The sequence below is a fragment of the Talpa europaea genome (assembly GCF_964194135.1).
Source record: "Talpa europaea genome assembly, chromosome: 13".
NCBI lineage: Eukaryota > Metazoa > Chordata > Mammalia > Eulipotyphla > Talpidae > Talpa > Talpa europaea.
The window spans coordinates 5,174,662-5,202,561 of NC_140080.1; the positions used below are offsets into that span (position 1 = coordinate 5,174,662).

Here is a 27,900-nt window from a genome sequence, read left to right on the forward strand (position 1 = left end):
TGGGGGGTGGGGGGGCGGGAGGGGAAGGATTGGGGTCAGAATGGGGCGTTTGCAATTGTATGGGGGAATATAAAAATAAAATTTATTATTTAAAAAAAAATAAAAAATAAATAAAAAAAACAGAAAAAAAAAAAGAGTCTTCCTTTTGTAAATACCTGGAATCAAAACCTTAATGACATTTTTACTATACTCATACTCTTTAAGTCCAGGTTCTAGCTACTTCAATCATGGTTGAACTAAAAGGCAAAAACTTTTTCCCTCGATTTTGGTAAAAATAATTTAGGAGACTAATATAAGTATCTGTAAAGGATTAAACTTCTCTGACGTAGCACTAAGAGATACTGACTGGTTTGACTATTGTCTACAGTGTATTTATTTCATCAAGAAGTATTCCGGTCTAAAATCACTGCATTTCAAGGAAATTACACTTCTCCAAACCTCAGTTTCTCACCTACATCAGGTGTCCCAGGGACCAAATTAAAGCAGCACATAATTTACAGTAAGTTCTCACTTAATGTCATCAATAGATTCTTGGACACTGCAACTGTAAGTGAAAAGAGAGAAAAACACCAGCCTGACCAATACGTTAGTTGATAAAAGCAAGAGCTAATTTCCTGTGACATATTTCTGGTCACACAAACATCACCAAACTCCTAAATAAAAATCCAAAACACATCTAATATTTAAAAATCATTTCTATTTGTAGTCATTCATTCATTTTCCACTCCACTTACTCCAATTCAGGAGGCAGATGGAGGGAACCCATACCAGCAGCTCAGGGGCATGATGGGACTCTTCCCTGAAAAGGACACCTTTCCAACAGAGGGTGTACCCTGCCCACCGCCCCCTCCACACACACCACTCTGACCATGACTACTGAGACTCACCGGTGAACTTCACGTGCCCATCTTAGGAATATGGGAGGAAAATGGATTCCCCAGAGAAAACCCACATTAAACATGGGGAGACCATGCCAACTCCATGCAGACAGTAGCCCCAAATGCTGATCTACATTTTCACAAAATGACTTTATCCAAGGACCTGCTGTAGTAAAAAGAAAAGGAACTACTTTCATTTAGTGAAAAACCATTAATATGCCAGGCTGTTCAGATAAATCATCACCCTATAAGAATGATATTATTAGCCACTTCTTTTTCTTGTAGATGAAAGAAACGAAACACAGAGAAGTTCACTAGTTTGACCAAGGTTAGTTATTCACTAGCAGACCCAGGGCTGCAATCCAGAAGTGTCCAGCTCCCAAACCTGTACTCATTTTCTATTCCTCATTAACTTTAGGCTTTTGACACTGTCAGATGTGGGCATGAATCTCCACCTTGCCCATCCTATATTAAGTTGGTCACCTTTTCTGAGTCCAGTTCCCTCATCTGTAAAACGAGATTATTAATACTTAGCTCTCAGGGCTGTTGTACAGATGAAAAGAGCAAGTGCTTCCCTTTTCATTAGAAACCATTCAATGGTAGTCTTTCTCATCCCTCTTCCACACAAGTTCCTTCCTGTGTTTTTAAGAAAAAAAGGTCTATCAACTCTATGATTTCCTTATAGCCTACCTGGAAAAACCCCAGTGGAGCTAAGTCCTACGAAAAGTGATTAAAGCGAACACAAACCACACAGCATTAGTCCCTTGCTATCAGCCCTTGGCTCTGTGACGGGGACTGTCAACAAGAGTGTCAACTTCAAGGGGTGGGCAAGTGTCCACAGGAACTGAGCTGAGGTCACAGACTTGTCTCACTCTGCCTACCAACAGATGTCGGGTGACAACGCTCAGTCACTGCCAACCGGGGTGACAGCCAAACCAGGTGGAAAGCTCCTTCTCCCTGATTCGTTCCCAGAGACAGTCCCTCACCGACCAAAAGCCCACATCACGTGTTTTTCCCACGATACTATTTGCAACATAAAGCCTTAATGTTGATGACATCACACTACTCTACACGCAGAGACCACTTCTGTCACAGCGATTTGTCAGCAAGAAATCTTTTCAGTCTGTGGGTTGGAGGATGCACCTTCAGATATTTACCTCGCAAGTAACCTGGTAAAAACTGATGTGATGTGGAGCTCTAGTGGTGGCAAGAAAGTAAAGCAGCCATTGGTGAGAGTGTGAGAAAAAAAAGCCATAGAAAGAGCCACTTATCTTGTGCTTGTTTATTATTTATTTATGATGGTGAAACCATCTTTCTAACATATTAATTTAACATTATCAAATTAATATGTTAGAAAGATAAATGATTCAAAATGATCTTGCAAGATAATTTAAAGTAAACTCTCAATGTCCTATTTATTCCAGATTATGAATTAGGTTGTTGTCAAACTAACAACTCCTTTACATAAACAACATGAAGCAATTTTTTACCTCGTTGACTAAGAATCCGATGAATTAAACACTGGATATTGTTCACCTCGTCAGGAAGAATACTGTATTCAGAAAAAAGGCTGATCTCTTAAGTGGTCTGATCAGTGAAGTCTGGTACCAACTGTTTTGGGGATTTAAATAATCCCTATAGGCTGATGAGGTTGTTTCGAGTTAAGTCCTGCACGAGAAAAGTGCCTTCCTTGAATTTCTGACTTCTGAGGTCCTGCCCAACTTAAAACAACTTAAAAGTAAGCCTACGATGTCAAACCTTAACTCTTTGTTTTCCTATTTCTGAATGTCTTGTCCACAGAAAGAGCTTCATTAAAAAAAAAAAAAACCACTATAGTTTCATAATGGTTGACAATCCAGCAGAACATAAATAGTAAAATTGGTTATGATGTACAATGAGAAGCTGACATATAGAATTTCTAAACATGGTGCCTGGTTTAGCTGTGTCTAAACAAGTTACCATGAAAAAGAATTAAAAAACCCTCAGAATATGAAAAAATACACAGACTAGCCTTCCCATAGATAAGTATCTAAATATCATGTTTCTGAACATTAAAGATAATGTAAGAAACATACTTTTCCAAAAGTGATGATATAAAGAAACTAAAATATTCATAAATGCAGTAACAAGACCGATCTGAAATAAAATCTCATGACTCCTGGGAGTTTTTCACGGCTTACATCAGTTGAATCCACAAGATGTTGTCCAGTGGCCATATTCCAAGGCCTTCTAAATTGTTAGCCCTCAGCTGACTGACTACCAAGCCTCAGAAGTCTGTGAAGGAAGATTTAGTGATTACCCAGGGGAGTCTGTTCTCTGATGGTGCTTTTCTCCATCCTTCTACTGATATGCTGTCATTAATCCAGTTCCCTAAAGCAGCACAGAAAATGGTACGTAAAAGAGCTTTTTCTGAGAAGACAATGAGAATATGCTATATTTTATGATGGAAAGCTCAAGATAAAGCACAAACTTCTTTTCAGTCCTCATCTTCAGCAATAGGATAAAAGAGAGAACATTTCTGAATGAGAAGAATAAAAGCAAGAGAAGTTAAGGAGGTTAACTAATACAATTCTGTGTCAAAGGGAACAAACGGAGACCAAGACTAATGTAACATGAGCCACCAAGGAATTTTTTTTCACAATAGAAAATAAAATAATTGAGTAAAATTGGAGAATACTTTTCTGTGAATCTAAGAACTTTGGAAGAGCATCATGCCCATATTTTCCTGGGGGATTATCTTGATGTCCTCTGCTTTCCCATACCAGGATTTGGTATGCTGCTTAAAATAATATTTGGAGCTCTCTTTGCTATTCTTTTGACTAAGACATGTTGATTTTATTAAAGTAAGTTGGGTCTGCATTCTTTCTTTACTATTATTACAGGTAGACTTGACAGACAGGACTTTTGTTTTCAAGTGCTCTGCTGTGGAGGAAACATGGTTAAATCAGTTCCATTTACCTGCCGGGCAGTTACACTCTGAAGGTGCTTCTCTTGCGATTCTTATTTTAGCCATATGCTCGTAGGATTTCTGTAGGAAAAGAAAAGGTATTAAGAACCATCAGTAGCACCATAGAGAAATGGACCACCTGACTCTCTGGCCAGATGCTTGATTCACCAACATGGATAGCCTGCAAAAGTCACGTTTACATATGGACTTGGACGTCAGTCAAAAGGTAATAGTACCCAAGTCCTAAAAAAAGAAAATGAGCACTGACATGGCATCAAAACTACAGGATTTGCATAGTATCTTTCTCCATTCTTCAGCCACTGCCACCATCACCCTCTCCCTCAGCTCAAGCATATCAGCCAGTGCAAAACCCTGGCATTCACATTTTGCAGCTCTAGGTAAGCTATGGGTTTGTATATGGACATTTCATGCATGAAGGTCAACTGTTTATCGTGTTGAGTGGCAACTACTTCCAAACAGCCTCTGGGGAAGGCAAGTTCCAGAAATCCTCCTAACTCTAATTTGAAGCGTACCCTGGGCTTGATAGGCATAACACAGATTCCTCCCTAGGCTCAACTCCAACACCTCTGTGTTAGAAAAAATAAAGCCATGATTTAAAAAAAAAAAAATATTTACTAAGTAAACACTCAATGGTTGAAATCATTGCGTTATAATCATGTAGGGCTATTTCCCCCTTACAAAGTATTACTCTTTGTATACTAATAACACCTCTGGTCTTATGGGAGGACGAACACAGATGTTATCTCTGCAAAGAATGTTCTCCACACACTGGGTGGGGGAGAGCGGCGGGCGTTCGAGTCCAGGAAGCTCAGGAAAAGATAAAACGCCCCCTTACCTATTCTGGCCCCCCCTCCCCGCAAGACCTCCTCAGGTGTTCCGCATGCAAACGTCAGGAAGAGGGGGAAGGACAGAGGGCGATAGCAGAGGATGTGCTGAGAGGAATGTACGCCACAGGGGGCCTAGAGGGTCGCCCAGCGAATGCACACGCAGCCACCCCAGCATGCGGAGAGGCTGGCCGCGCGCACCGAAAGCCTGTGCAAGGCGTTCTCCACGTGCAAAGAACCCCAGCCTTCCACACCTGAGCCAGAGCGCGCTCCACCTTCTCTTGCACCATTGCTTTCAGCTGGTCCAGGGAATCAGGCAGCACGCGGATGGCAGGGTCGCCTTTGGCGGACTCGAGGGCGGCGATCCTCGCCTGGAGGGCGCTGGTTTGCACCCCCAGGTAGAGACAGGCCGTCACGGCGACCACCGACAGCAGCGCGGCCAGGGCGGCGCACGGGGGCACGGGGCGGGCGCAGCGCGGCCCGGCGGGGCCCGGGTCCTCGGAGCGCGGCTCCCGGGCCGCTGCCTTCCCGGCCGGCTTCTTCAGCAGCATCGCGGCGGGGTCGCTGGCCGCGCGGGCCGCCCTCGGCCACTCGCAGAAACCTCCCGGGGAAGGAAAAAGGGCCGGTTCCTGCAAAGTTCAGCGCGGGGGGCGGCACAACTAGTTGGCGCGGCCGGAGCCGGACCGGGGCTTGGTGAGCGCCCACCCCGCGGGCCGGACCCGCCTCCGCTTCTGCGCCTCGGCCCGGGGTTCGGAGCCCGGCAGCGGCCGCGCGTCAGGTCCACACAGACGGCGCCCCGGAGCCGACCTGTTGCGCGCGGGTTAGTTTGCCTAATTTCTCCTCATTCAGGGTTTTCCACACGCCGACCTGTTTCTCGCCTGGAGTCGGTTCCAGTCACAAAAAAAAAAAAAAAAAAATTATACGTCTGGAGAGGGCTGAGGAGGCGCGGGGGCGCACGGGGCGCCGGGCGCGCGGGGAGCGGCGGCGCGAGGCCGGGGAGCGGAGGCGCGTCGCCAGGCCCGCGCGGCGGCTGCCCGAAGCGTCTCCTCAGCCGCGCGCGTGCGAGCCTTATATCCCCTCCGGGGAGCCGGGGTGCGAGCGCGTGTGAGAGCGAGAGGAGCGCGCGCGCCCCGAGCGCCCGCCCTCCCCCGACCCCCGCGGCGCAGCCCCGCCGCCGCGCGCCCCTCCCGCCCCGCCGGCGGGCGCCCGCCTCATTAGCATAATGTATTCACCTTCGCCCGCCCGCCCGCCGGGACAGCCGCGAGGGGGCGGGCGCGGGAGACCTCATTAGCATAATGTATTCACCTTCGCCCGCCCGCCCGCCGGGACAGCCGCGAGGGGCGGGCGCGGGGGTGGGACCGGAGCGGGAGGCATCATTAGCATAATGTATGCGGAGAGCGGGAGCGGCCGCGGTGATTGGGCGGGCGGGCGGCGACCCCGCCCCCCGCGCCCCGTTACCTCAGCCTTCCCTCAGGCCGCTTCTCCCGCCCGCGCGGGGGGCGCCGCGGGGTCAGCCGCGGGGAAGGCGCGAGTCTGACGGGGACGCTCGGCCCGGCGCCCCCTCCTGCCCCGGTCGGCTGTGGAGAAATGGCCTCCAGGCGGGAGAAGGGCGGCCGCGGGCTCGGGCGCTGTGGCTCTCCGCTCGAAGGCGGCGGCGGGAGCCGGTCGCGCCCCCGCGCGCTCCCCACACACCCCGCGGCGGAGGGCGCGCGGCCTGAGGTACGTGTCCCCGCGCCCCTCGCTGCCGACGGCCCCCCCGAGTTTCTCTCCGCTGCCCCAGCTCCCGGGGGCTGGGGTGCCGCGGCTCCTCCACGGGCGGTCCTCGTCGTGCAGCCCGGGGCTACCGCGTTTCCCGGCGCCCACTTTGGCGCGAGTGGAAACGGGTGCGTTTTGGGACACACGCGCCCCGGGGCTGAGGAGAGGACTGAAGGGTGACGTCAGCCCTTACCTGAGGTGGCGGCGAGGTCAACCCCCTTATCTGACTCTCCTGCCCGCCCTGGTCCCGACTGCGAGGTGTCTGAAGAGATGGGGGGGCCCCAGGGATTAGCACCCCAGCTCTTTCTGATTTTCCACCTCTGAAGCCACTCCTGGGTGTCCTTGCAGGCCTTCCTCTGCCCGTTCTCGGGGGGCTGGGGCTCCTCAGGCCTGGTGTGGCCATCTCCTCATCACACTCTCTGCCCTGTTCCCAGCTGACCTCTGTTTCCAGCCTCACGCGGGTAAGTCATGCATCTGAGTTGCAACCCAAGTCTTCTTTTTTTAAGATTTATTTATTCATGCATACAAGAACCGGGGTACAGGCCAGATGTGCGGGAGGGCGAGAGGATTCACCAGAGACAGAGTGGGGAGCAGAACAGGCAGACTGAAGAAATACACTTCTGAGGGGAGCAGCAGGTGAGACAGGAGAGGTCTGCTGCGCCACGTGGGATTCTCGCCAGGCAGACCGGGATCGAACCTGTTGCAGAGGCTGCGGACAGCTTCACAGCGCTGCGCTCAACCACCTGTGCCACCAGGGGTGGCCCTCAACCCAAGTCTTCTCCTGGGCCTCAGGGAGCCAAGTGCTATTGGCCGTCTCAGGTTGACTGTCCCATAGCAACACTTACTTGGATGTATCCTGCCTCCCAGCCCTGCTTTTCTTCCCACGTCCCATCTCAGCACTGCAGCTCCATCCACCAAGCCAGAACACCCCTAGCCAGAATGCCCAGTCATAGCCCTGGGTTTCCCCCTTGCCCTCCTGTCTTCATCCCTCTAAGCTCCTCCAACACATCCTCTTGTCATCAGGACGGAAATCATGTGCCACTACCTGGTGTCTGTCATCTCACCTACCTCCTTGCTCACCTTTCCCCTCACACTTTGCACTTCTGTTTCTCTAATGAAAGCGTGCAGACTAATAGAATGAAGAATTTTACCTGGCGCACTGCTTTCATAAAATTTCAGTGGGAAGGCAGTTTTCTTTGGTGACTGATGCTAGCGGCAGGCCGCCGATATAATTTGGATGATTCGGTGTTCTTATATCATGCTTTGTGGAAACTGGCCATTAAAAGGTGCATTTACAACTCTTGTCAGCTCCCAGAACTGTCAGGTCATGGTCAGAAATAGATTGGAATTTTGTGGACTTAGAGTCTTGATCCAGAGGATTCATTTTGCTTTATTTCCTAGGTGAGAAGAATACCTCCGAAATGTACCCATCATTAGCACTGAAATTTTTAAAACCAGTAGGTTCTCTGCATCAAGCACAGAGTGTGCATCAATCAAAAACGCTCTGGGGATTAACCTGTGTAGTTCTGTAGATTGATCAGAGCACAGTTGTTCTTTTGGATCCTATTTGGAGAAGAATTCAAAAAAGTAAAAACAGTGCAGTCTAGCTGGCCCCAAGCAACCCAAGAACCCAAGAGTATTCAATAGTAGTAAGCGGCAAGCAGTAGTAAATGGCATACCTGCTGTAGGACAGGTATGAGAGTACAAGAATAATAGATCCTGTGTAGAACATATTTAGAACATAGATGTCCATGTTCTAATCCCCAAAACCTGTAAATGGAGAATGCAACCTTGTTTAAATGGATTTGCAGATGTGATTAAGATCTTGAAATGGGGGCATGTTCTTCAAATATGTGGGTGGGCCCAAGGTAAACTGTAATGGTCATTGTAAGTGGGAGTCTGGGTCTCATAGTGAGAGGAGCTGTAACCACAGATACAGAGCTCAGTGATGTGAACACTGGCTTTGAAGATGGAAACTACAGGATATGGACAGTCTCTGAAAGCTACAATGGTCAAGAAACAACTTCTCCCCTAGACCTTCAGAGAAAGTGCAGCCTTACCAAAAACAAACCCTTTGATTTTAGGACTTCTGACCATCAGAATTATAAGTTTGTGTTATGTCAGTCATGGAGATTATGGTAATTTATTACAGCAGCAGGAAACTGATAGAATAACAATCACAAGATACCCATATTTACCTGCTACAGCATCCTGAGTGCCATTAGAAATACCTTAATGCCCTGTGATTTCAGCAGGCCCTGTAATAACAACCCCTGTCTCAGATGTCTATTCTTTCCCATTTTACTAATAAACCCATTAGAAACAAATTGGAGAGGGTTTCTCCCATGTCTTGTAAAGTTTAGGTGTCCTCTATTGAGACATATTAAAGTAAATAAAGTGTGTTCTATTTCTTTGATATCCCCATTGGTGAACTAGAAAACAATAAACTCGCCAACCTGTATAGCCACTCCCTTTCCAACCTACCAGTGCTGGCCTAGCAAGCATCCTGCTCCAGGTCTCCACATTACTGCTAGCACTTCTCTTATTAATCTTTTTTTTTACTATTTATTTTATTTATACAAGAACTGGGGTACAGGCCAGAGGCGTGGAAGGGTGAGAGAATTCACCAGAGGCAAAGTGGGGAGCAGAACAGGCAGACAACTGAAAACACTGCTGAGGGGAGCAGCGGGCGAGACAGGAGAGGTCTGCTGTGCTATATGTGGGTATCCCCCTGGCCGGTCGCGAATCAAACCCGTGCTGCAGAGGCTGCAGACAGCTTCATGGCGCTGCGCTCTGTCCGCTGAGCCACTGGGGAGGCCCTCTCTTATTAATCTTTTGCTCCAGAAATACAGATATAGACAGAGAGACATGGCAGGGAATTTGGGTGAGGGGGAAAAAAGAGACTGGGAGAAAAAAAGGTAAAGAGAGTATGTAGAAGTGTTCCTTTTTATTTTAAAGGCATTCGCTAATCCTATATGCCTCTAAGAGGCTGATCAATGGGAGAGAGATACATAGAGATAAAGTAACACCTTACACGAAATGTTGATGTCATATGTATGTTTAGACAGCTCAGACCAAGTACATAGCTGGGGTAATCAAGCTAGCTGATTTTAGATATAATAACATGACAGGAAATTATGTTTGATAAAAATAACTTTTAGCACCATTGATATTGGAGGCTAGTTTCTTTTCTAAAAACATATTTTAACCAAAATCCACCACCACCTTTATTAAACAGAAGCAAATGTATGAGAGGATTTGTGGCCACCTTTATACACCACGACCATTCATTGTGTCCACTAAATACTTAAGAAGGAAAATGGTATAATATTTGCTGTGTGGCACTGAGCACACTGCTTCATAAATTTCAGATGAGAATGTGCACTAGGGAGACATCTTTTAACATACAGAGTTTCCCAAATGGAATGGGGTAGGCAGTGAAGTGACCTTAAGAAAGGCAGTTCTCACATGAGAAAAGCTCTCACATACCTGGAGGTACGGTGTGAAAGAATCGTGGAGACAAGAATGGTCACAATGTCAGGATAGTTATTACCGAGGAGAAAAAAGGAAACAAATAGTGGTGAGGATGTGGAAAAGTAGAAAACCTTACTCTCTGTCAGTGGGACTGTAAAGTGGTGCAGCCACTATGGGAAAACAGTATGGAGAGTCTTGGAAAAAATTGAGGACAGTTGTCCTATGCAATCCACTTACCTACTTCTGGGTGTTAATCCAAAAGAATTGAAGTCAGGATCTAAAAAAGATATCTGCACTCTCATGTTCATTGCATTATTCACAATAGCCAAGAAGTGGAAACAAGTGTCCATCAACAGATGAATGAATACAGAAAATGTGGTATATGCATAAATGGAACACTACTCACTCAAAATCGCAGGAAATCCTGCCAACCAATGGAACAAATGGAATGGTGGTTTCCAAGGACTATGGGAGGGAAAATGGGAATTCACAATCAACAGGCATCAATTTTCAGTTAAGCAAGATGACTAAGTTCTACGAATCTGTACAGTTTTGCACCTACAGTCATGACACTATTGTACACTTAAAATTTGTTGGGACGGTAGATCTCAAATTTTCCCACAACCAGGAAAATTTCAGTAAGTCACAAACTAATTACAAACATCTTTAGGAGCAGAGTAACAGAAAAAAAGATTTTGGCTCTTAGTGACAGACTGAAAAATTCCCTTTCAGACAGATGAAGGAACTGATCCCATTTACACAAACCTGTTTAAGCAAGGGGCGTAAAACTGGCTGAATCCAGTAGTGTGGATAACAGGCCCTCCAAAATCCCACTCCTTTCTGCAGTCAGTTTTCTGTTTCTTTCTGGTTTTGTTTTAATTGGAGAGACGTTATAATTTTTTCCTCAAACCTTAAATGACAGGATAATAACTCCACTTAATGAATTTTTCCCAAAATTTGCCTTTGCTAATTCTAATGAGTCAACTTTTTGCTGATCTTGCTAAATCAACCTTTTATTGTTATGCTGTGTAGACAGAACGTGTTTTCAGTCTTGATGCAGCTCATGGTCAACATCACAGACTCTAAGGCCAGACTACCTGGATTTATAATTCAGTCATTTAATGTCTGTGTGACTGTGGGTAAATTTTTCAACTTTTCTGTGCCTCAGTTTTCTCATTATAAAACAAAGGTAATAATACTCACCTATTAAGTCCTTTGCAGTGAGTAAACGGAATATGTATAAACTATTGCAATGTCTGGTAGATAATAAGTACAATATAAATTTTAGCTCTTATTGGTAATATTATTAGTATTACTTTAAAACTATCAGCATACTGATCCGTAGACACTGAAGAGCAAAATTGTGGAGCACCTGTACATCCTAGACATGACTTCAGTCCTATCTCTGTTTCTAAAAATACAATAGCTATCTTTCAGCTATTGTATGATTTGAAGAATTCCCTACCGCAGGCAACCATTTGATGTGTTTTATGTCATTTTAGATTAGTCTTGACTGTTCTATGACTTTATATAAATAGAAGCACACACCATGTGTCTGGCTTTCTTTGCTCAACATAATGTTTTTGAGATTTATCCATCATAGTATATATGTAATGCTAATTTGTTTATTTTTCCTGAGGAGTAATATTACATTGTATACCACTACTTGTTTATACCATTCACTTGTTGGTGGACGTTTGTATCATTTCCAGGTTTTGCTACATGAACCAAGCTTCTAAGAAAATGTATAAGGTTTTGATTTTGTATACACATTTCAAAAGATAAAGAACTTGATTCAAGTAAGGCTTATAATTTAAAATTAAGGTATTTAAAATATTTTATTAAAATAAATGTAATTTTTTTCATTTAGAAATGGTATATTTGCTGAGATACCTTTTATGAAGAACAAAAGGAAGATTCAAATCTGTCAGATATTAAAATATGTTAGGAGATATAGGAATCAGCACAGTTTGATACTGCTGCAGAAACAGAAGTTAAACCAAAGAAACAGAGTAAAGGCACACAAGAAAGCCACACATATATAAGCATTAATGTGAGGAGGAGAGGAATGACACTGCACAGCAGTAAGGAAAAGATGGATTTTGTCATTCATTTACTGGGATAAATGTATATTAACATTTAATAAATAAAATTGAGTTATTTCTATATAGAATGGATAAATAATTAAAAGGAGATGGTTTATAAACCTAAATATAAGAGGTAATCATATAAAGCATTTAGAAGACAATATAGTAGACTATCTTCATGACCTTAGCTTCAGGCAGGCTCTAAGTAAGACATCTAAAGTACTAACATTAGAGGAAATGATTGATAATTTGGAATACATTAAATTAAAAGTTGCTGCTTATTAAAAAAGAAGGAAACACCTTAAAATAAGTGAAAAGGCAAGTCATAGAATGGGAAGAGATTTGCAAACTGTAGAATTTGAAAAAGGATTACCTAGAATATATTAAAAAGTCTTACAGAGCAAAGAGAAAAGTAAGATGACCCAATAAAAAAGTGTAAGCAAAAGCTTGAATAAGCTCTTTTACAAAAGAAAAGCTAAAAATAGCCAAAAGCACTATTTTCAAATGGTGTTCAACCTCATAAGTAATCAGAAAAATATACATTGAAACCACCATATTATACCATTTCCCCTACCAGAATGGCTAAAATGAAAGAGACAGACAATAAAACTAATACTGTGAAACTCTCACACATTTCTAGGTATCATATAAACTAATGCAAGCTCTTTGGAAAACCATTTCCTCTACCAGAAATGTTATACCATTTCCCCTACCAGAATGGCTAAAATGAAAGAGACAGACAATAAAACTAATACTGTGAAACTCTCACACATTTCTGGGTATCGTGTAAACTAATGCAAGCTCTTTGGAAAACTGTTTGGTACTCTCAGTAAAACTGAACATATCAAACCTTACATGAAAAGATTTTTGAAGGGAATAACGGTGAAAGTCTGAGAACCTAGACACTACCTGCCTAATGGTGGTGTAGGAGACTTCAGCAGAGGCATAATGGAAAGTGCGAATATGTCCCTGGAAACTCCAGGAAAAGACTATGAAGTGGCAGACATTTCAACACCATTGCCTGTATTACATGGGAAGTAGAAAAATGTGCTTAATGAATTTTGTGACTTAGTTAGGAAAATTCCACTCAGAATATTGAAGGTGTCAACACATTTCTTCTTGTTGTATGTAGTAAAATATAAAAGGAGAGAGATTAGCTAAAAGAATGAGTCTTAAGCAAAAAGAAGAAAGAAAGTCTTGGTATTGAAGAGTCCCAGATTCTCCAGATGACAATTGATACACACCGTTGTGTGTCACGTAACAACTGGTATGTGTTCTGAGAAATAGGTTATTTGACAATTTCATTGCTGTCTCATAGCATATATTCACACAAGCCTACTCTACGTCTAGGATACATATAGGGACCATTGTCGCATGCGTGGTCTGGTGTGGACTGAAAAGTTATAAATGTACATGGCTATACTAAGAAATGACTTTTGCACAAAATCAAATCCAGAGAGAATCAGAAAAACAGATAATCTGTTTTGTTACAGTCTCAAAGTATCAATCATGCTTCTAAGAGCATAAGGATGCTGTCCCTCGTAATCTCAGTAGCAATCCAAAGTAGAGTGTGACCATCTCAGTGGAACAAATCCATTAACATTTATAAGAGCAACAAACTTTTAAAAAAAGTTCAATTGACCAAAACATCAGCCCTTTAGTGTGCAGTGGCAACAACTTTTGAGTCCTATATCAGCTTAAACTGAAAGGGATAGAGATAGTACAAATGGAGAAGATATCTTCTATGTAGAAAATAAGATGAGAAAACTGATGCTGCAAACACAGGATATCTTCCATGGAAAACTAATTTAGAACACAGAACCCAGGGATAAGAAAGCAGTGCCAGGAACCATGGAGGAAGAAATTGTCCTCAGATCAAATCTGAATTTCAGAAGTTCTGTGGACAGTGATATTGTCCCCCACGTTGACATGGAGTGACTACAGCAGTTATCCTACACCTGTTCCATTATCATAGCTGGGCTTGACATCGGGCAGGCAACTTGTCTGTTTAGTACAAAGATCTTGTATAGTAACCTACCTGAATTGATGAGCTTGGGGTTCCTAATCAAGAAACCACACCAGAAGAACCTACCTCACACTTGAATCTGATGTGCTTCTCATGATGTCCAGTATTCCTACACACATATTCTTTTTTTTCACTTGCATATTTTATTTATTTTTTTCTGTTTTTTTATTTTATATATTTTTACATCATTTTTCATTTTTTGCACAATGTATGCATTTTCATCTTGATTATAGTTCCCATACAATTCCCACCGCCCTTGTTTTGATCCTACTCCCTTCTCTTCTCCCCGCCCCGTGTGTCTCTGGTTTATAGTTGCTTGTTGATTTTGATTTTTACTCTATTATAATTAGTCTTTTTCCTGGTCCCTTGTTTAGGTTTTCTAAATTCCTGCTATGAGGGAGACCATCGGGTATTTTTCTTTTTCTTTCTGGCTAATTTCGCTGAGCACGATCCCTTTCAGCTCCATCCATGTTGCTGCAAATTGCGTGAGTTTTTTTTTTGAATGCTGAGTAATATTCCATGGTGTATATGTACCACATCTTCTTGATCAGTCATCTATTTTTGGGCATTTGGGTTGTTTCCATAGCTTAGCTATTGTAAATTGTGCTGCTATAAACATAGGGGTGCAGGTGCCCTTTTGAATTAATGTTTCTGTGTCCTTTGGGTAAATACCTAGTTGTGGAATTGCTGGCTCATATGGAAGCTCCATCTTTAGCAGATTGAGGAATCTCGGCACAGCTCTCCATAGTGCAATCTCTACACAGCTCACCAGTTTGCACTCCCACCGGCAGTTCAGGAGAGTTCCTTTTTCTCCACATCCTCGCCAACATTTGTTGTTGCTAGTTTTTTTAATATGTGCCATTCTCACTGGTGTAAGATGGTATCTCATTGTCCTACACAAATATTCTTTTTGTTTTTAAAGATTTATTTATTCATACAAGAACAGGGGTACAGGCCAGATGTGTGGGGGGTTGAGAATATTCACCAGAGACAGAGCGGGGAAAAGAACAAGCAGACGGACTGAATTACACTGCTGAGGTGAGCAGCAGGTGAGACAAGAGAGGTCTGCCGTGTCATGTGGGTATTTTCGCGGCCGACGGGGATCGAACTGGCAGCACAGAGGCTGCGGACAGCTTCACAGTGCTGCACTCAACTGCCTGCACTACCAGAGAGGCCCCCTACACAAATATTCTTTTTTTTTTAAGATTTTATTTATTTATTCATCTAAAGATTTTTAAATTTAATTATTTTATTTATTTATACAAGCACTGGGAACTGTCAGAAGCGCAGGAGGGTGAGAGAATTCACCAGAGCCAGAGCAGGAAGCAGAGCAGGCAGAAGGACCGAAGTACACTGCTGAGGGGAGCAGCGGGCGGCAGGAGAGGTCTACGTGCCATGTGGGACCCTCCTCCGGTGGCCGGGGAGCAGCTGGGGATCTAAATGGTGCTGCAGAGGCTGCGGGCAGCTTCACAACCCAGCGCTCAACCGCAGCGCCACTGGGGAGGCCCAGATTTTATTATTTTTATACAAGAACCAGGGTACAGGCCAGATGCGCAGGAGGGTGAGAGGATTCACCAGAGACAGAGCAGGGAAAAGAACAGGCAGACTGAAGAAATACACTGCTGAGGGGAGCAGCGGGTGAAACAGGAGAGGTCTGCTCGCCATGTGGGACTCTCGCCGGCCAGCTGGGATCGAACCCGCACTGCAGAGGCTGCGGACAGCTTCACAGTGCAGCGCTCACCTGCCTGTGCCACCAGGGAGGTCCTACACTGATTCTTAAAGACAAAAGTTCTTGTTTCTGAAAAGCGTGTTGACATCACAGAGAATATATGAGGCTTCACTTTTTGACATGTTGCTATAATTAACAGGGAATATTTAGCTCATGGCTAACATGATATACATGTTCTCACCCTTGCCACTAATGTGTCTGGATCTAAGACACATGATTAGATAAATTCTTAGAAATTAATATTAAACTGAAATACTTGCAAGTGGATAGAGTGTGGCCTGGGGCGCTGGGTCTGGCTATGGCACAGTGCGCTCTGGGCAAAGATCCAATCAAGGTATAAATTTTAATCACTTCTTTTATTAAGTTTTCCAGGAAGCTATTACACTTGAATAGGTACATTCTCTGATTTGGAAATCCAAGTCTTTCAATGTTATCATCGCAACAAGTCAGGGTACCTTACACAGTCTCAGCTCCACTAAGTTCCTAGAATGACCTTCCAGTAACCCTCTTTGAATCCTATAATACAACATCTTGAGGGGTCTGTGGGTACCCAACCTCACAGTAAAACTGTCTACTCCCACCTAACACATACACACACTGTACCACTCCACCCCCCTCTCCACTCCTCCACCTCACCCCTGCCAAACCTAGACATGCATAGCCTAATGGCAAGGTATGGTCTTTGGAGGATGGGCATAGGGAAGAAAACTGTAAGGACTGGAGAATGGGCTTTAGCACCATTTGGTAGGAAATTCCACTGCCCAGCAGCCTTAGCTATACAGAACCAGCACTGTGTGGGCACTTACCCTTACCTCCATGGGCCTTTCATTCTGTAGGAAGAGGACAAGCTGGAGGAAGACAGATTGGGGCTCGCAAAAAGTCAGACCCAGAGAATCAGAATGCCAGTGTCTCAGGCTCCAGCTCAGAGCATTCTGCTCTACAGGCCTTTTGACCACAAGTTCAAGAATCATTTCATTTATGATTTGCCTTCTCAGAGTGTATTACAAGAGAAGGAAGCGGAATAGAGAGTTAAGTCAACTTGACCTCAGATATTTGTAAACTTGTGCTCTTGTCCCTGTAACACCCAACATACTGCAGAGGCAGTGAAGATGTGGAAAGAGATGAGGGAGTTGCAGCGGGTGGGGGGGGGGGGTGGGGAAATCTCTGTCTTTTTCTCCACATCTGCATCTTTCTCATCTCCATCACCTCCCAATGGGTGGCAGCTGCCCACAGGATAAAGGACTTAGTTGACAAATGTATGCACTTTCTCTCTCCCTGTCCTTCTAAAGTAATTCCTCACTGTCTTCTTAGGTTTTTGTTGCTCTTAATAAGATGTTTCATACGCATATTTTAGTTTATTTTGCAAAGAAGTTGGTCTGAATTATAAAAGTAGAAGTAGATAATTTTTTCACAAATTAAGTTTTAGTGAATGGAATCCAGGTTTCCTCTGACTAGGTTTGAATATGCATTATTTAGCAAACATTTGTTTAACCAGCATTTACTGAGTGTGTTCTATTTAAAGCACTACAGCAACCATAAAAAGACAAAAAAAATTGAAGAAGATGCAACTTGTGTCTTGAAGAGTTTGTAGTCTTGGGGGAAGGGGTCAGATGTGTATAAATAGTAAAAGAGTGAAAAAAGGAAGGTGAAGTGCAGAAAATGAACTTAGTTTGCAAGAAACAAGCCTTGAGATCACAAATTGGAACAGAAATGTCATGTTTTGTGAGGATTATAAATCAAAGGTCTCGAAATGGTAGGCCACAGATTGAATTCAGCCCACAAACGTGTTTGCTTTGGCCCACACAGTGTTTTAAAAATAGGAGATTTACCATGTTAAAAAATCTGGATTTCCATCCTGTGAAAGCTCAGAAGATCTGGCAACTGTCCTTATTGCCAACTGGCAACCATCAGCTGGAGCAAAGTAGAGCTGGCTCCTTGGGGAGGGCTTAATTTCTTCAGTTCACCACGGTTCCCATCAGTCCTCCACGTTATCCTTCGTCCTGAGTGGTTCATGCTCTCAATCTGATGGGAAGTGCTACATAAATGCAGCTTCCATCCCTTCTGCTTGGGATAGTGAATTTTAGGTCTTGAAACATACACACTCTCACACTCATTTTAAACCTGTTTTTCTATAAAGCAAAATATAGACAATAAGTCTTCACCAATAACACTTTCAACATTTAGACATTGTTCCTGTAGGTATTTAACATGTGCTTCTGTGTGCAGATTCTGACCTTGCAGAGATGAAGGTTCATCACTCCTTGTTCTCCCAAAAAGAGAAACACTGGACTCTTTTTTTTTTTTTTGTAGACTCGCAGGGAAAGAAAAGAAGAGAGTAATCCTGATAACTTTCCAGAGGAAATTGTGAAAGGGAAGCTGGCCCCTGTCATGTGGGCATGGGAATGGTTGAAGCCAGCAGCTCTGAGAATGATGCTCACCATTCACCTGCACAGGTACTGTGTCTTGTGGATGTCTCTGCCCATTCTTTGACCAGCATTTCCATGAGAAAAATCTCCCACCACCTCTACTCCTATGGATATGTGACAGCTATGATACTGATGAAAAAACAGGGTCTTGCTGTGTAGTTAGGGAAAATCTCTTCTGGGTAAGCATTGCTTCAGGCCGACTTACAGGTCCATTCATTGAAATTCCGAAAAGCTTCTATAATATGTACCTGGTAGTTAAATATAGATGACAGGGTAACACTGCATAAAGTCAAAAGTTAGACTAACCTAGGCCTTGAAACTGGGCCCTTCCCCTCCTCTCTGTAAGCATTTCCCTCTAAGTTTCAAGGTAGTTGTGACAATTAAAAAAGATAATATATATTAAATGCTGTGGACACTCTCTGATATACAGCAGGTACTCAATAATTGCTAACTTTCATTATTGCTTCCCTGTCCATAAAATCCAGTGAGAATTTTCTTTTTTTTAAATAAATTTTGTTTTTATATTCCCCATACATTTGCAACCCCCCCCCCAATCCCTCTCCTCCCTGCCCCCACCCCCCATAGAGTGTCTCTGGTTCATAGCTTTTGTTGATTTTTATTTTCACTTTCTTATAGTTATTCATTTTCCTGGTCCCTTATTTAAGTTTTCTAGATTCCTGCTATGAGTGAGACCATCAGGTATTTTTCTTTTTCTTTCTGGCTTATTTCGCTGAGCATGATCCCTTCCAGCGCCATCCATGTTGCTGCAAATTGCATGTGTTTATCTCTTTTGAATGCTGAGTAATATTCCATGGTGTATATGTACCACATCTTCTTGATCCAGTCATCTATTTTTGGGCATTTGGGTTGTTTCCAAAGCTTAGCTATTGTAAATAGTGCTGCTATAAACATAGGGGTGCAGGTGCTCTTTGGAATTGTTGTTTCTGTGTCCTTTGGGTAAATACCTAGGAGTGGAATTGCTGGATCATATGGAAGCTCTATGTTTAGTAGGTCCAGAAATCTCAGCACAGCTCTCCATAGTGGTTGGACCAGTTTGCACTCCCACCAACAGTGCAGGAGAGTTCCTTTTTCTCCACATCCTCACCAACATTTGTTGTTGCTAGTTTTTTTAATATGTGCCATTCCAGTGAGAATTTTCTTTTGAGTCTTTGCCAGTCTAAATTATACCTCTCCATTGATGAGCAACCAGGAATTTAGTGACTAGATAACAACAGCTGGTGTACTGGTTGCACTGTTTTTCTCTTGTAGAAGTCAGGAAAATGAGGAAATTTATAAGCATAGGGTATGACCATATGGGTAAATGGGCTATAAATATAATGGTAAGTGATGTTGTTTGTTCTCTAGCCTTCCATCCAAACCATTCACAGTTGCCATCCAAACCCTCACTCCTGGGCACAAGAAGTTTAATCCCAAGGGTTTGGCAGGCCAGTCCAGGCTACTGTATGACACACTGCTCAGACCTCAACAGTTCTGCTTTTTGAACTCTGGCATTCAGTCTGTCCCTGCCTTGGGTCTTATTCACAGCATTTGTCTTTATTCTGACTCAAGCCTGGATCCCTTCAGACCTTTTGAATATTAGTAAGCAGACTCTTGTGCTAATTATCAAGACCTAAGTTTTACCCAAATACTAATTCTATTCCCCTAGGCGATTACAGACTGAATGCATTGGCTACACCTCCTCGATTTTCCTTCCTTTTCTTCCTAGCCTTCTTCCCCTATGACTTGAATTAAGAAGTTCCCACAGGACCTACACTTACTTGAGGAGGGTAAAATTTTTATTGAAGGTTAACACGCATAAAAAAAAGAAAGAAACTGCTCAAATACTAAGTGTATATCTCCATAAATTTTTACAAAATGAAAATTTTTGTGTAACCTATGCCCAGATTAAATCAGTCACAGTTCCTTTCTCTGCCTTGTCCCATTAGAGAATGGCTAAGATGGACCTGCTTCTTTTTAACTTTCTAGAAATGAAGTCAAACAATACAGACTTGTCTTCCCCTGACTTATTTGCTCAATACTGTTTATAAGATTCATTCATATAGTTGTACATGGCATGCATATTTATTCCTTATTTTTTTCTTTGTTTTAATAAAGCACAACTTAGTTATCCCTTTAGATACTGGGAATATCTGGGTTGGATCCAACTTTTTGGATTTTACAAATATAATGGCTATAACATACTTGCTTGACCCTTTTAGTGAATACCTACACACTTGCGATACATACAAATCTAGGAAATGGCAGGTTCACATGATTTGCACATGCTCAGCTTTAATCGATTGGGCCACATCTTCTCAAAGTGATCACAGCAATTGTTCTTCCTCTGATGGGGTATGAGAACCCCAGCTGCCCCACATCCTATCCACCACTTGGAGCCACACACCCTTTTAGTCTCCCTCATTAGTGCTGCACAACTCAACTGCCTCCCACTGCACTGGGATATTCTCTGTCTCTCTACTCCACCAACTCTCCCTGCACCCTGGCAGCCCCATCTCAACAGCATCTCTGTAGTCATTCATATTTACATTAAAACTAAATTCACCTCTCTGTTTCAAGCACTACCTTATGTGCACTCAGTAAAGAACTGACATCGCACACTATATGTTCTCCTTAGATATCCCATATTTAACTTCTCCTAGCTTGGAGAGAGTTGATATTAACAGATTTATATATATAAATCTGGTGTTAGTGCTATGCATGTGTGAATTTTATAGTTCAAAAATATTGCTGTATTAGATTCTAAAACATATAAAACTTTTTAAAAACGATTAAAAATAAAGTGAATAGAAAGGACATAGCAATATTAGAGACTTACTACTCTACAAGAAGTATGACTTCAGTGCCATAATGTCGGAGATATCTTAGAGAGAAGGATTAAAGCTTAATGCAAGTGCATGATACCAAGTCCGTCTGAGATCTGCTTCTTATTAAACTTACCCCAAAGAGAATTCACTCACATTCTTCTTCCTAAATGCAGTTCCTTTTACTAGAAAAGAGATCACATAAATTCTACAGTATTCAATTTCCTTCTAAAGCATTTCTCAGCGGTAAATTTAACTTTTTCCAAAAGTAAAGGACAGATGAGACATGGGGAAAAAAAAAAACACTTCAGGTGAGACTTTTTTTCAAACCACCTTATGTTTTTGTATTCTTCCATATTAAAATATCTGAGCAACTATTTAATACACATAGAATTATGATGAATAAAGTAGAGAATACAACTTCCCTGGTTTCAAATAATTTATGACTTACAAGAAATAGGTAATAAATACTCCTAAAGAAAACCTTTATTTGTAACCCCCAACTTTCTCTATAAAGAAAAACACCCATAGTTTTCTATCTGTTCTAGATTTTTTTTTAAAGCCTTTATTGTTTACTGGAACTACAGGAAAGTAACCTCAAACTGTTCCTCCAGAAACAGTTATTTCTCCCTTAGTTAAGAGATTTATGTACCAATATGCATTTTTAAAATCTGATTTAATTATGCTTCCTTTTGTAAATAACCCAGAGCCAGTTATTCTGTTTTTGTAAAAGCATCTCTCCTCTCTTTGTCTGTCTGTCTGTCTGTCTGTCTCTCTCTCTCTCTCTCTCACACACGCACACACACACACACACACACACACTCACAGTGAAGGCTAGGAAAAATGGGCAATGGATTTGAATTCCTTTTATAACTCAATATTCCAATTTGAATGCAAATTATAAATCTTTCACAAGGGGTCAATTTTACCATCTGGAGTGCGAGACTATAGCCCTTAACTTTAAGCAATGATTCTGAGAGCTAAATTTGAACTTACTTTCCCTTTGCCATTTTTATAACTTTTGTCTTTAGCAGAAGAAAAATGCATTATTCCATTGATTAAAATTAAATGCCTCTGTTGCAGATATCTGTAAGTCTGTTAGACTCCAAAACTACCATTTGTGGTTTTTAATTGACTTTTCCTCGACCTCATTTAACCACATAAACACAAGTCTCTCTATTCTCCCCTTGAGTCATGCATTTAGGTCCTATTAACACTAATGGAATTTATATGCATGCATGCTGAGGGAGAATAAGCCCCTTAAACACCTTTTTAATGGAACAGTTTTGTTTCTTTCCATTCCTCTTCACACTCCTCTGTTTGGATTTTCTCTTACCAGTGTGTGCTTCCAAATAAATGTAGGTCTGATTTCTTTCTCAGCACTTGTTCTCTTCTTTATTGAACTGCAGTGCTCAGAGTAGGACTTGACTTCCCCTCTTTTATTGATCATTCCTGGAAAAAACAGCATGACTAAGTCACTACTACTGTATTAGATTTTCTGGTTTCAGAGTGAAATTCAGATGTTGCTTTGGTTCCAGTCCTGTAGTTTCCAGCAAATATATTTAACCCACAGACTATTTTTTATCCTCCTGAAGACTTCACTAGCCAGAAGTCAATTAAGGTAATGAATACTTACCCAGGAGGCTAAAGATTTTTCCACCTTAACATAGAAATAAATAAGCATGTTTTCAGACTCTCCCACTTTATAGTGTTTTTATTTGTTTACACTTTAGGGAAATTTTTTGTTTTGGGGTTTTATTTTGTTTATATGCACCTATAAGCACCTAGGACTGCTGCAACTTTCCAATTTAGAAGAGTAAAGTAACAGGAAAACAAACTGAGCCACGGGAACCATAAATCCACAGGAAGTAAACTACACCTCCAATGCATGTGCTAACAATTATATGTTTGTTCGACTCTTAGAAATGTACTGTTCTTTATTGTTCTTATAATAGCTTTATCACGGACTTTAGGAGCCAAGTTTGTTTTCTTTTTGAATTTGTAAAGTGAGGGACTGGAAAAGACTATCATGACTAAGTACTTAACAGGGTGCCAGACATATAACATTAATTTGAGTTACATAAAATTGCCCTTTTGGCCATCAAAAAAGTGGGGTTAGTGTTGCAAAATACCTCTTGAAAACATCTGTTTAAAATGAACACATGAATGAATGAATGAATGAATGAAGTATCTTTCCATTCTTGAATTTAATTTTTATTCTACGTTAAAAATTTACAAATATAGAATAATTTAAGTTAGTAAAAGTATACACAAAGTAATGGACTTTTTCTATTCAATGAAATAAAACTCTTCAACTGACTAGTCTGTTGTTTCCTCATTCATTTTTCTGGTATAATACCAGAGTACCATAAACCTAGTGTTGATTAATCACCACTCTGGAAGTATGTTTAAATTTTTCATTATAAAGAGATGATATTCAAATATATTTGAGCATTTGAAAAATTGAATTTATATATGACAGATCTGATGGTGCCTGTGGAAAGAACTGAGGATAAACATAAAAACTGAATAAGTAAAAATTCATAAGAAACATTATGTAGGGCCTCTCCTGGTGGTGCAGCGGTTGAGCGCTGGGCTGCGAGGCTGCCTGCAGCTTCTGCTGCGCCGGTTCGATCCCCGGCCACTGGCGAGGGTCCCACATGGCGCGACAGACCTCTCCTGCCGCCCGCTGCTCCCCTCAGCAGTGTACTTCGGTCCTTCTGCCTGTTCTGCTCCCCGCTCTGGCTCTGGTGAATCCTCTCACCCTCCTGCACTTCTGACTGTACCCAGTGCTTATATGGATAAATAAATCTTTAAAAAAAAAAAAAAAGAAACATTATGTAAGAAAATCATGTTCTGTTAAATCATGTTTTACAATAACATAACTCTGTTGATTTAATCCAAAATATTATCTAAAAATATAAATGTCAGTACCAGCAGGAATTGCCCAAAATGTTGACGATTATGTCTGAGGAATGGAACAAGAACAAGAAAAGGATGAGGAAAATTGCTGCAATAAAAATCAACTACAGAAGACTCCTTGATGACACACCTCACAGTGACGTGAGGTCCCACGTAATTGAGTAACTTGGTGATTGCATCTGAGAAAAGTTGACATCACGGAAGCCATTTTACATGGAGCCCAGGGCAACCATATCAAAGGAATTGTCTTCACAGACAGCCAAACTACCCCCATTCCAAGAAGCCAGCAAGAACAAGAATTATTTGAATGGTACTCTGAGCAGGATTATTGGAAATAACTTTTATAAAAAAATGAACTTTTGTATACTTTTACCTTTGGCCCCTTCACCTGACCTTCTTACTCTGTGACCCTTTCACCTGATCATTACCTTGTCTACTATCTCATTCTCCGTTTTTGTTTGATTAAAAAAGAAAAACCTGACTTGTCCCTCCTCAAGACATGTTTTAGGTTTCTACCTACACCTGTGTACTTGAATTGCGATTCTCTTCTATCCCCAAATAAACCACTTTGACTTGTCTAATAACCTGACTGTTCTCTTGTTGAAGGTTCCAGTTCCTATGTTCTTTGGTAGACTCGCCATAATTATTCTGTTAACTTTGCATTACTGAAACTCCGTTTTATTCAAAATTGAAATTTTTTGGACTCAGTTTAGAGTATCACGTGGGATTTGCACTTTAACTGTATATATTAATGTGATCAAAATTAATTTTAAAAAAACTTGGATTCTACATTGAACCCATCCAACTTTCCCTCCTTTATCAATCACACCCAGCTGTAAGGTGAGAAATTACAGTGAGAAAGTAGGAGAGCCGAAGTCGCTTGTAAAAGACTTTGACTTCCCATTCTTACTTTTTCTTTTCCAGTTCCCCACTATTTTCAACCACTGTTTTTCCAGAGCTGACTGATAGGATGGGGTGGGGACACGATCGAAGACATAGTATAAGAAAAAACAATTCAAATTTTTTAATTTTCCTGCTGTAAGCCTCAATGCAACTTCATTATTTGGCAGTTATATCTTCATTAATCCAATAAAGTAACTTTCACTACATTGTAGTGATATAAAAAATATGAGGACAATAGAGTTGATGAAAACTGATTTTGTATTCTGACTTCCAAGGTTGGACAATTTTAACTCTACAATAATGTATGTACACATTTTTCATTAGTGTGTTCTCCATTATGTCTAATTTATTATGGAATTAGTCTTTATTAGAATAATTAATCAGATTGATTAATTGAATCTCTGATGTGTACAGCCACCCATACAAAGTGAGCATTATGTGTGAATTCTTAGTACTTAATCAAAACAGCTTTGAGGTTCAATCTTTGAGTGGAAAGAGGGTCATAATTAAGAGTGAATTTTAGCATTAGCCTTTTGGCTCAAGAGATAAAGAAACCCAGAGAAGAAGCAAAATCACTCAAAAGTGGGAAAAATAAATGAGATAATATTCAAAAAGAAAGACCCTCAATAAAGCCATATCTTCTCTGTTGGTCAGAAGTGGCAGCCCATGCTCCCAGGCTACTGAGCATCCTCTGAGAGTGAAACCTTCCTGCAGCCCTCGAGTAACCTGGCACCCAAGTTCCAACGCTGGCATCTCCTACTAGGTGAGTGCTGCTTCAAGACCATTGCTGTAACTAACTCATGCAAAAGCCTTTTTTTCTCGAAGAGAAGCTGGGTTTAAACCCAGGGATAGCTTGGGGGCTTACATGCCTAATGTTCTGCTTGTTTGTTGAGAAAATAGTTACAAAAAGATGCTGTTCATAGAGTTGCTGTGAGCATAAGATGACTTAGCACATGAAACAGGATGGTGCTGGTCACATAGTAGAAAGCACAAATACAAATGCCAGCTGTGGTTAAACAGGCTAAACTCAATAATGTGTGTGTGTGTGTGTGACAAAGACACACACACACTGTGTCTTTAAACCCTATCCAAGAACTTGTTGACTGTGTCTTCTTTCCTGTGGATGAAATCATGAACTGGTCCTACAACTTATCCAAAATTTTCTTGTGACACCAATCACTCTCTGTTCCAAGAAGTTATATTGAAGTAATTAAAATTTCTTGCAGTATGAAATCATCAAAATGTCCAATATTAATCTGATGGAGAGATTTTTCTCTACCCCAGCTCAAAACCCTTTAGACCTGCAAGGCTTTATTTGTTGGACACAGTGGGAAGGAACATGAAGCATCCACTTTTACTCTCCCTCCTAACTTGAATGTCCTCTTTCCCAGCAGCCTATAACGGTCACACTTGGGGAGGGTGCTGAGGGAGCGCCCACACCATTGCTGGGATGGCCACTGCTGCTTTGATCTGGCACTGCAGCACTTTGAGTTTGGCATTTGATTAGACCTAGAACTTGCTCCAGTAGAATAGTTGTAAAGTTTTCTCAGAAGTCTGCATTTTTAAAGGAAGGGCACCAATAAGCCTCACCCTGATCCCCAGGGCTTTTACCACTCACGCCAGATTCTCTTGTTGGGGTTCTGCTGCCCTCTAAGCAGCCCTCTTGACAAGATGAGTCTAAGCTGGCTCCATGCTGAGTCGACTCCCCTGAGCCCACTCCCAAGGTTTGCCTGCTTCCCCGCAGTCAGTGTAAGGGCATGGCTCTTCCTTTTAAACTTGTCAATTGTGTGTCATACTGTTAGGTACACATCCTAAACTCCAGAGGACGCATGTCAAGTTCCAGGCGGCTCCTTGAAATCTTTCTCTTGGAGATCACAGTGTGAATGTTGACAACTCCAGTAGGCCTCATCCCTTCAGCTGTGGAAGGATCAGGCAATGAGACCACAAGTCTCCCTAAATGAATATTTTCTCCCAGTTTCTCCCTTACCGCCCTTACATAGCACAGAGGGGCAGTCCAGCACTTCCCTGGCACATGGTCATTACTGGGCATGTGCTGTTTTATTCTAGCCTGTGGCTCCTCAGTCTGAACTGTGGTTGGAATAGTCCTATATTGTGTGGCATCCTAGCTTTAACTGCTGACCTGCAAGCCACTCTGCATTCCCCCAAGGTCTTTGATGCTGGATCAGTCTTCTGATGCATCTTTCAGTAAAGATTTAATTTATGTGAATTGAATTATACATACTGTGGAGCAAAAGGAAAGGGTAGTGAAAAGACAGATATCTACTTAAACAATGCCTGCAGGTCCATGACCATTCCTTTCTGTGGCTTTATAAGCCTGTGTGTGTTCGAGCTGCAGTGGAGCTGCTGTTTCCTGGGTCATATTCTGTTCCTGACACTCTCGTATTGGGTGTGTCTCACCTTACTGAATATGAGTCTACTCTATGAAGACATTTTTCATGCAACTGGCCCCTAAATGTAAGCCAAATATTTCATATGGTTTTTAGTAAGAGCATCTGTCTGTTACAAAGATGGGAAGAAAACTGAGAACTCGCATATGTTTTTTAAAAAAGAGAGAGAAAAGGAATAGCATGACCCAGGCATGCTGGTTTGCTCAGAACTCTCTGCTTTCAGCACTGAAAGTCCCAGTTCCTGGAAAACCCAAACAAAAGGATGGTTGATCATCCACAGGCAGAGTCAGGGCCTCAGAAGAGCAGGGGTTCTTGGAAGAGAGTGAGGCTGAGTCTGAGCATACTGTGGCCTTGCCTCTAACTCACTTCCCCATCCTTGCTCTCATCCTGCCTTTCCCATTGCTTTACCCTGGGGTAAATGAGAGAAGAAAAATAAGCCCTTGTTGACTCTTGACTTGAGCCAAAGGAATAGACATCTGGGTTACTAATATTTTGTACAAAGTTTTTTGAAAGAGATATTTCTAGAACTTTTCACTGTGCATTTCTCAGAGTCTTGTATACCACAAAGAGGAAAAGGAAATGAACCACAGATAGCGAAGTGGTCTACCCTTACCACACAGTAATTATGGAGGGCTGCTGTTTCCTGTTCTTGGCTATGCCCATGGGCCATTTTGTCTT

General features: G+C 42.1%; 1 protein-coding gene across 1 annotated transcript in view; it reads right to left on the reverse strand.

The window, feature by feature from the left end:
• COL25A1 (collagen type XXV alpha 1 chain) overlaps nucleotides 1-5,221 on the reverse strand; it is a gene marked incomplete at both ends in the record, with an annotated part of 360,422 nt that extends 355,201 nt beyond the window's left edge. The window contains 2 exons of the mRNA XM_084251726.1: nucleotides 3,837-3,906; nucleotides 4,925-5,221. Coding sequence (XP_084107852.1) covers nucleotides 3,837-3,906; nucleotides 4,925-5,221 — 367 coding nt within the window. The remainder of the gene's footprint in view (nucleotides 1-3,836; nucleotides 3,907-4,924) is intronic.
• Nucleotides 5,222-27,900: the final 22,679 nt, after the last annotated feature.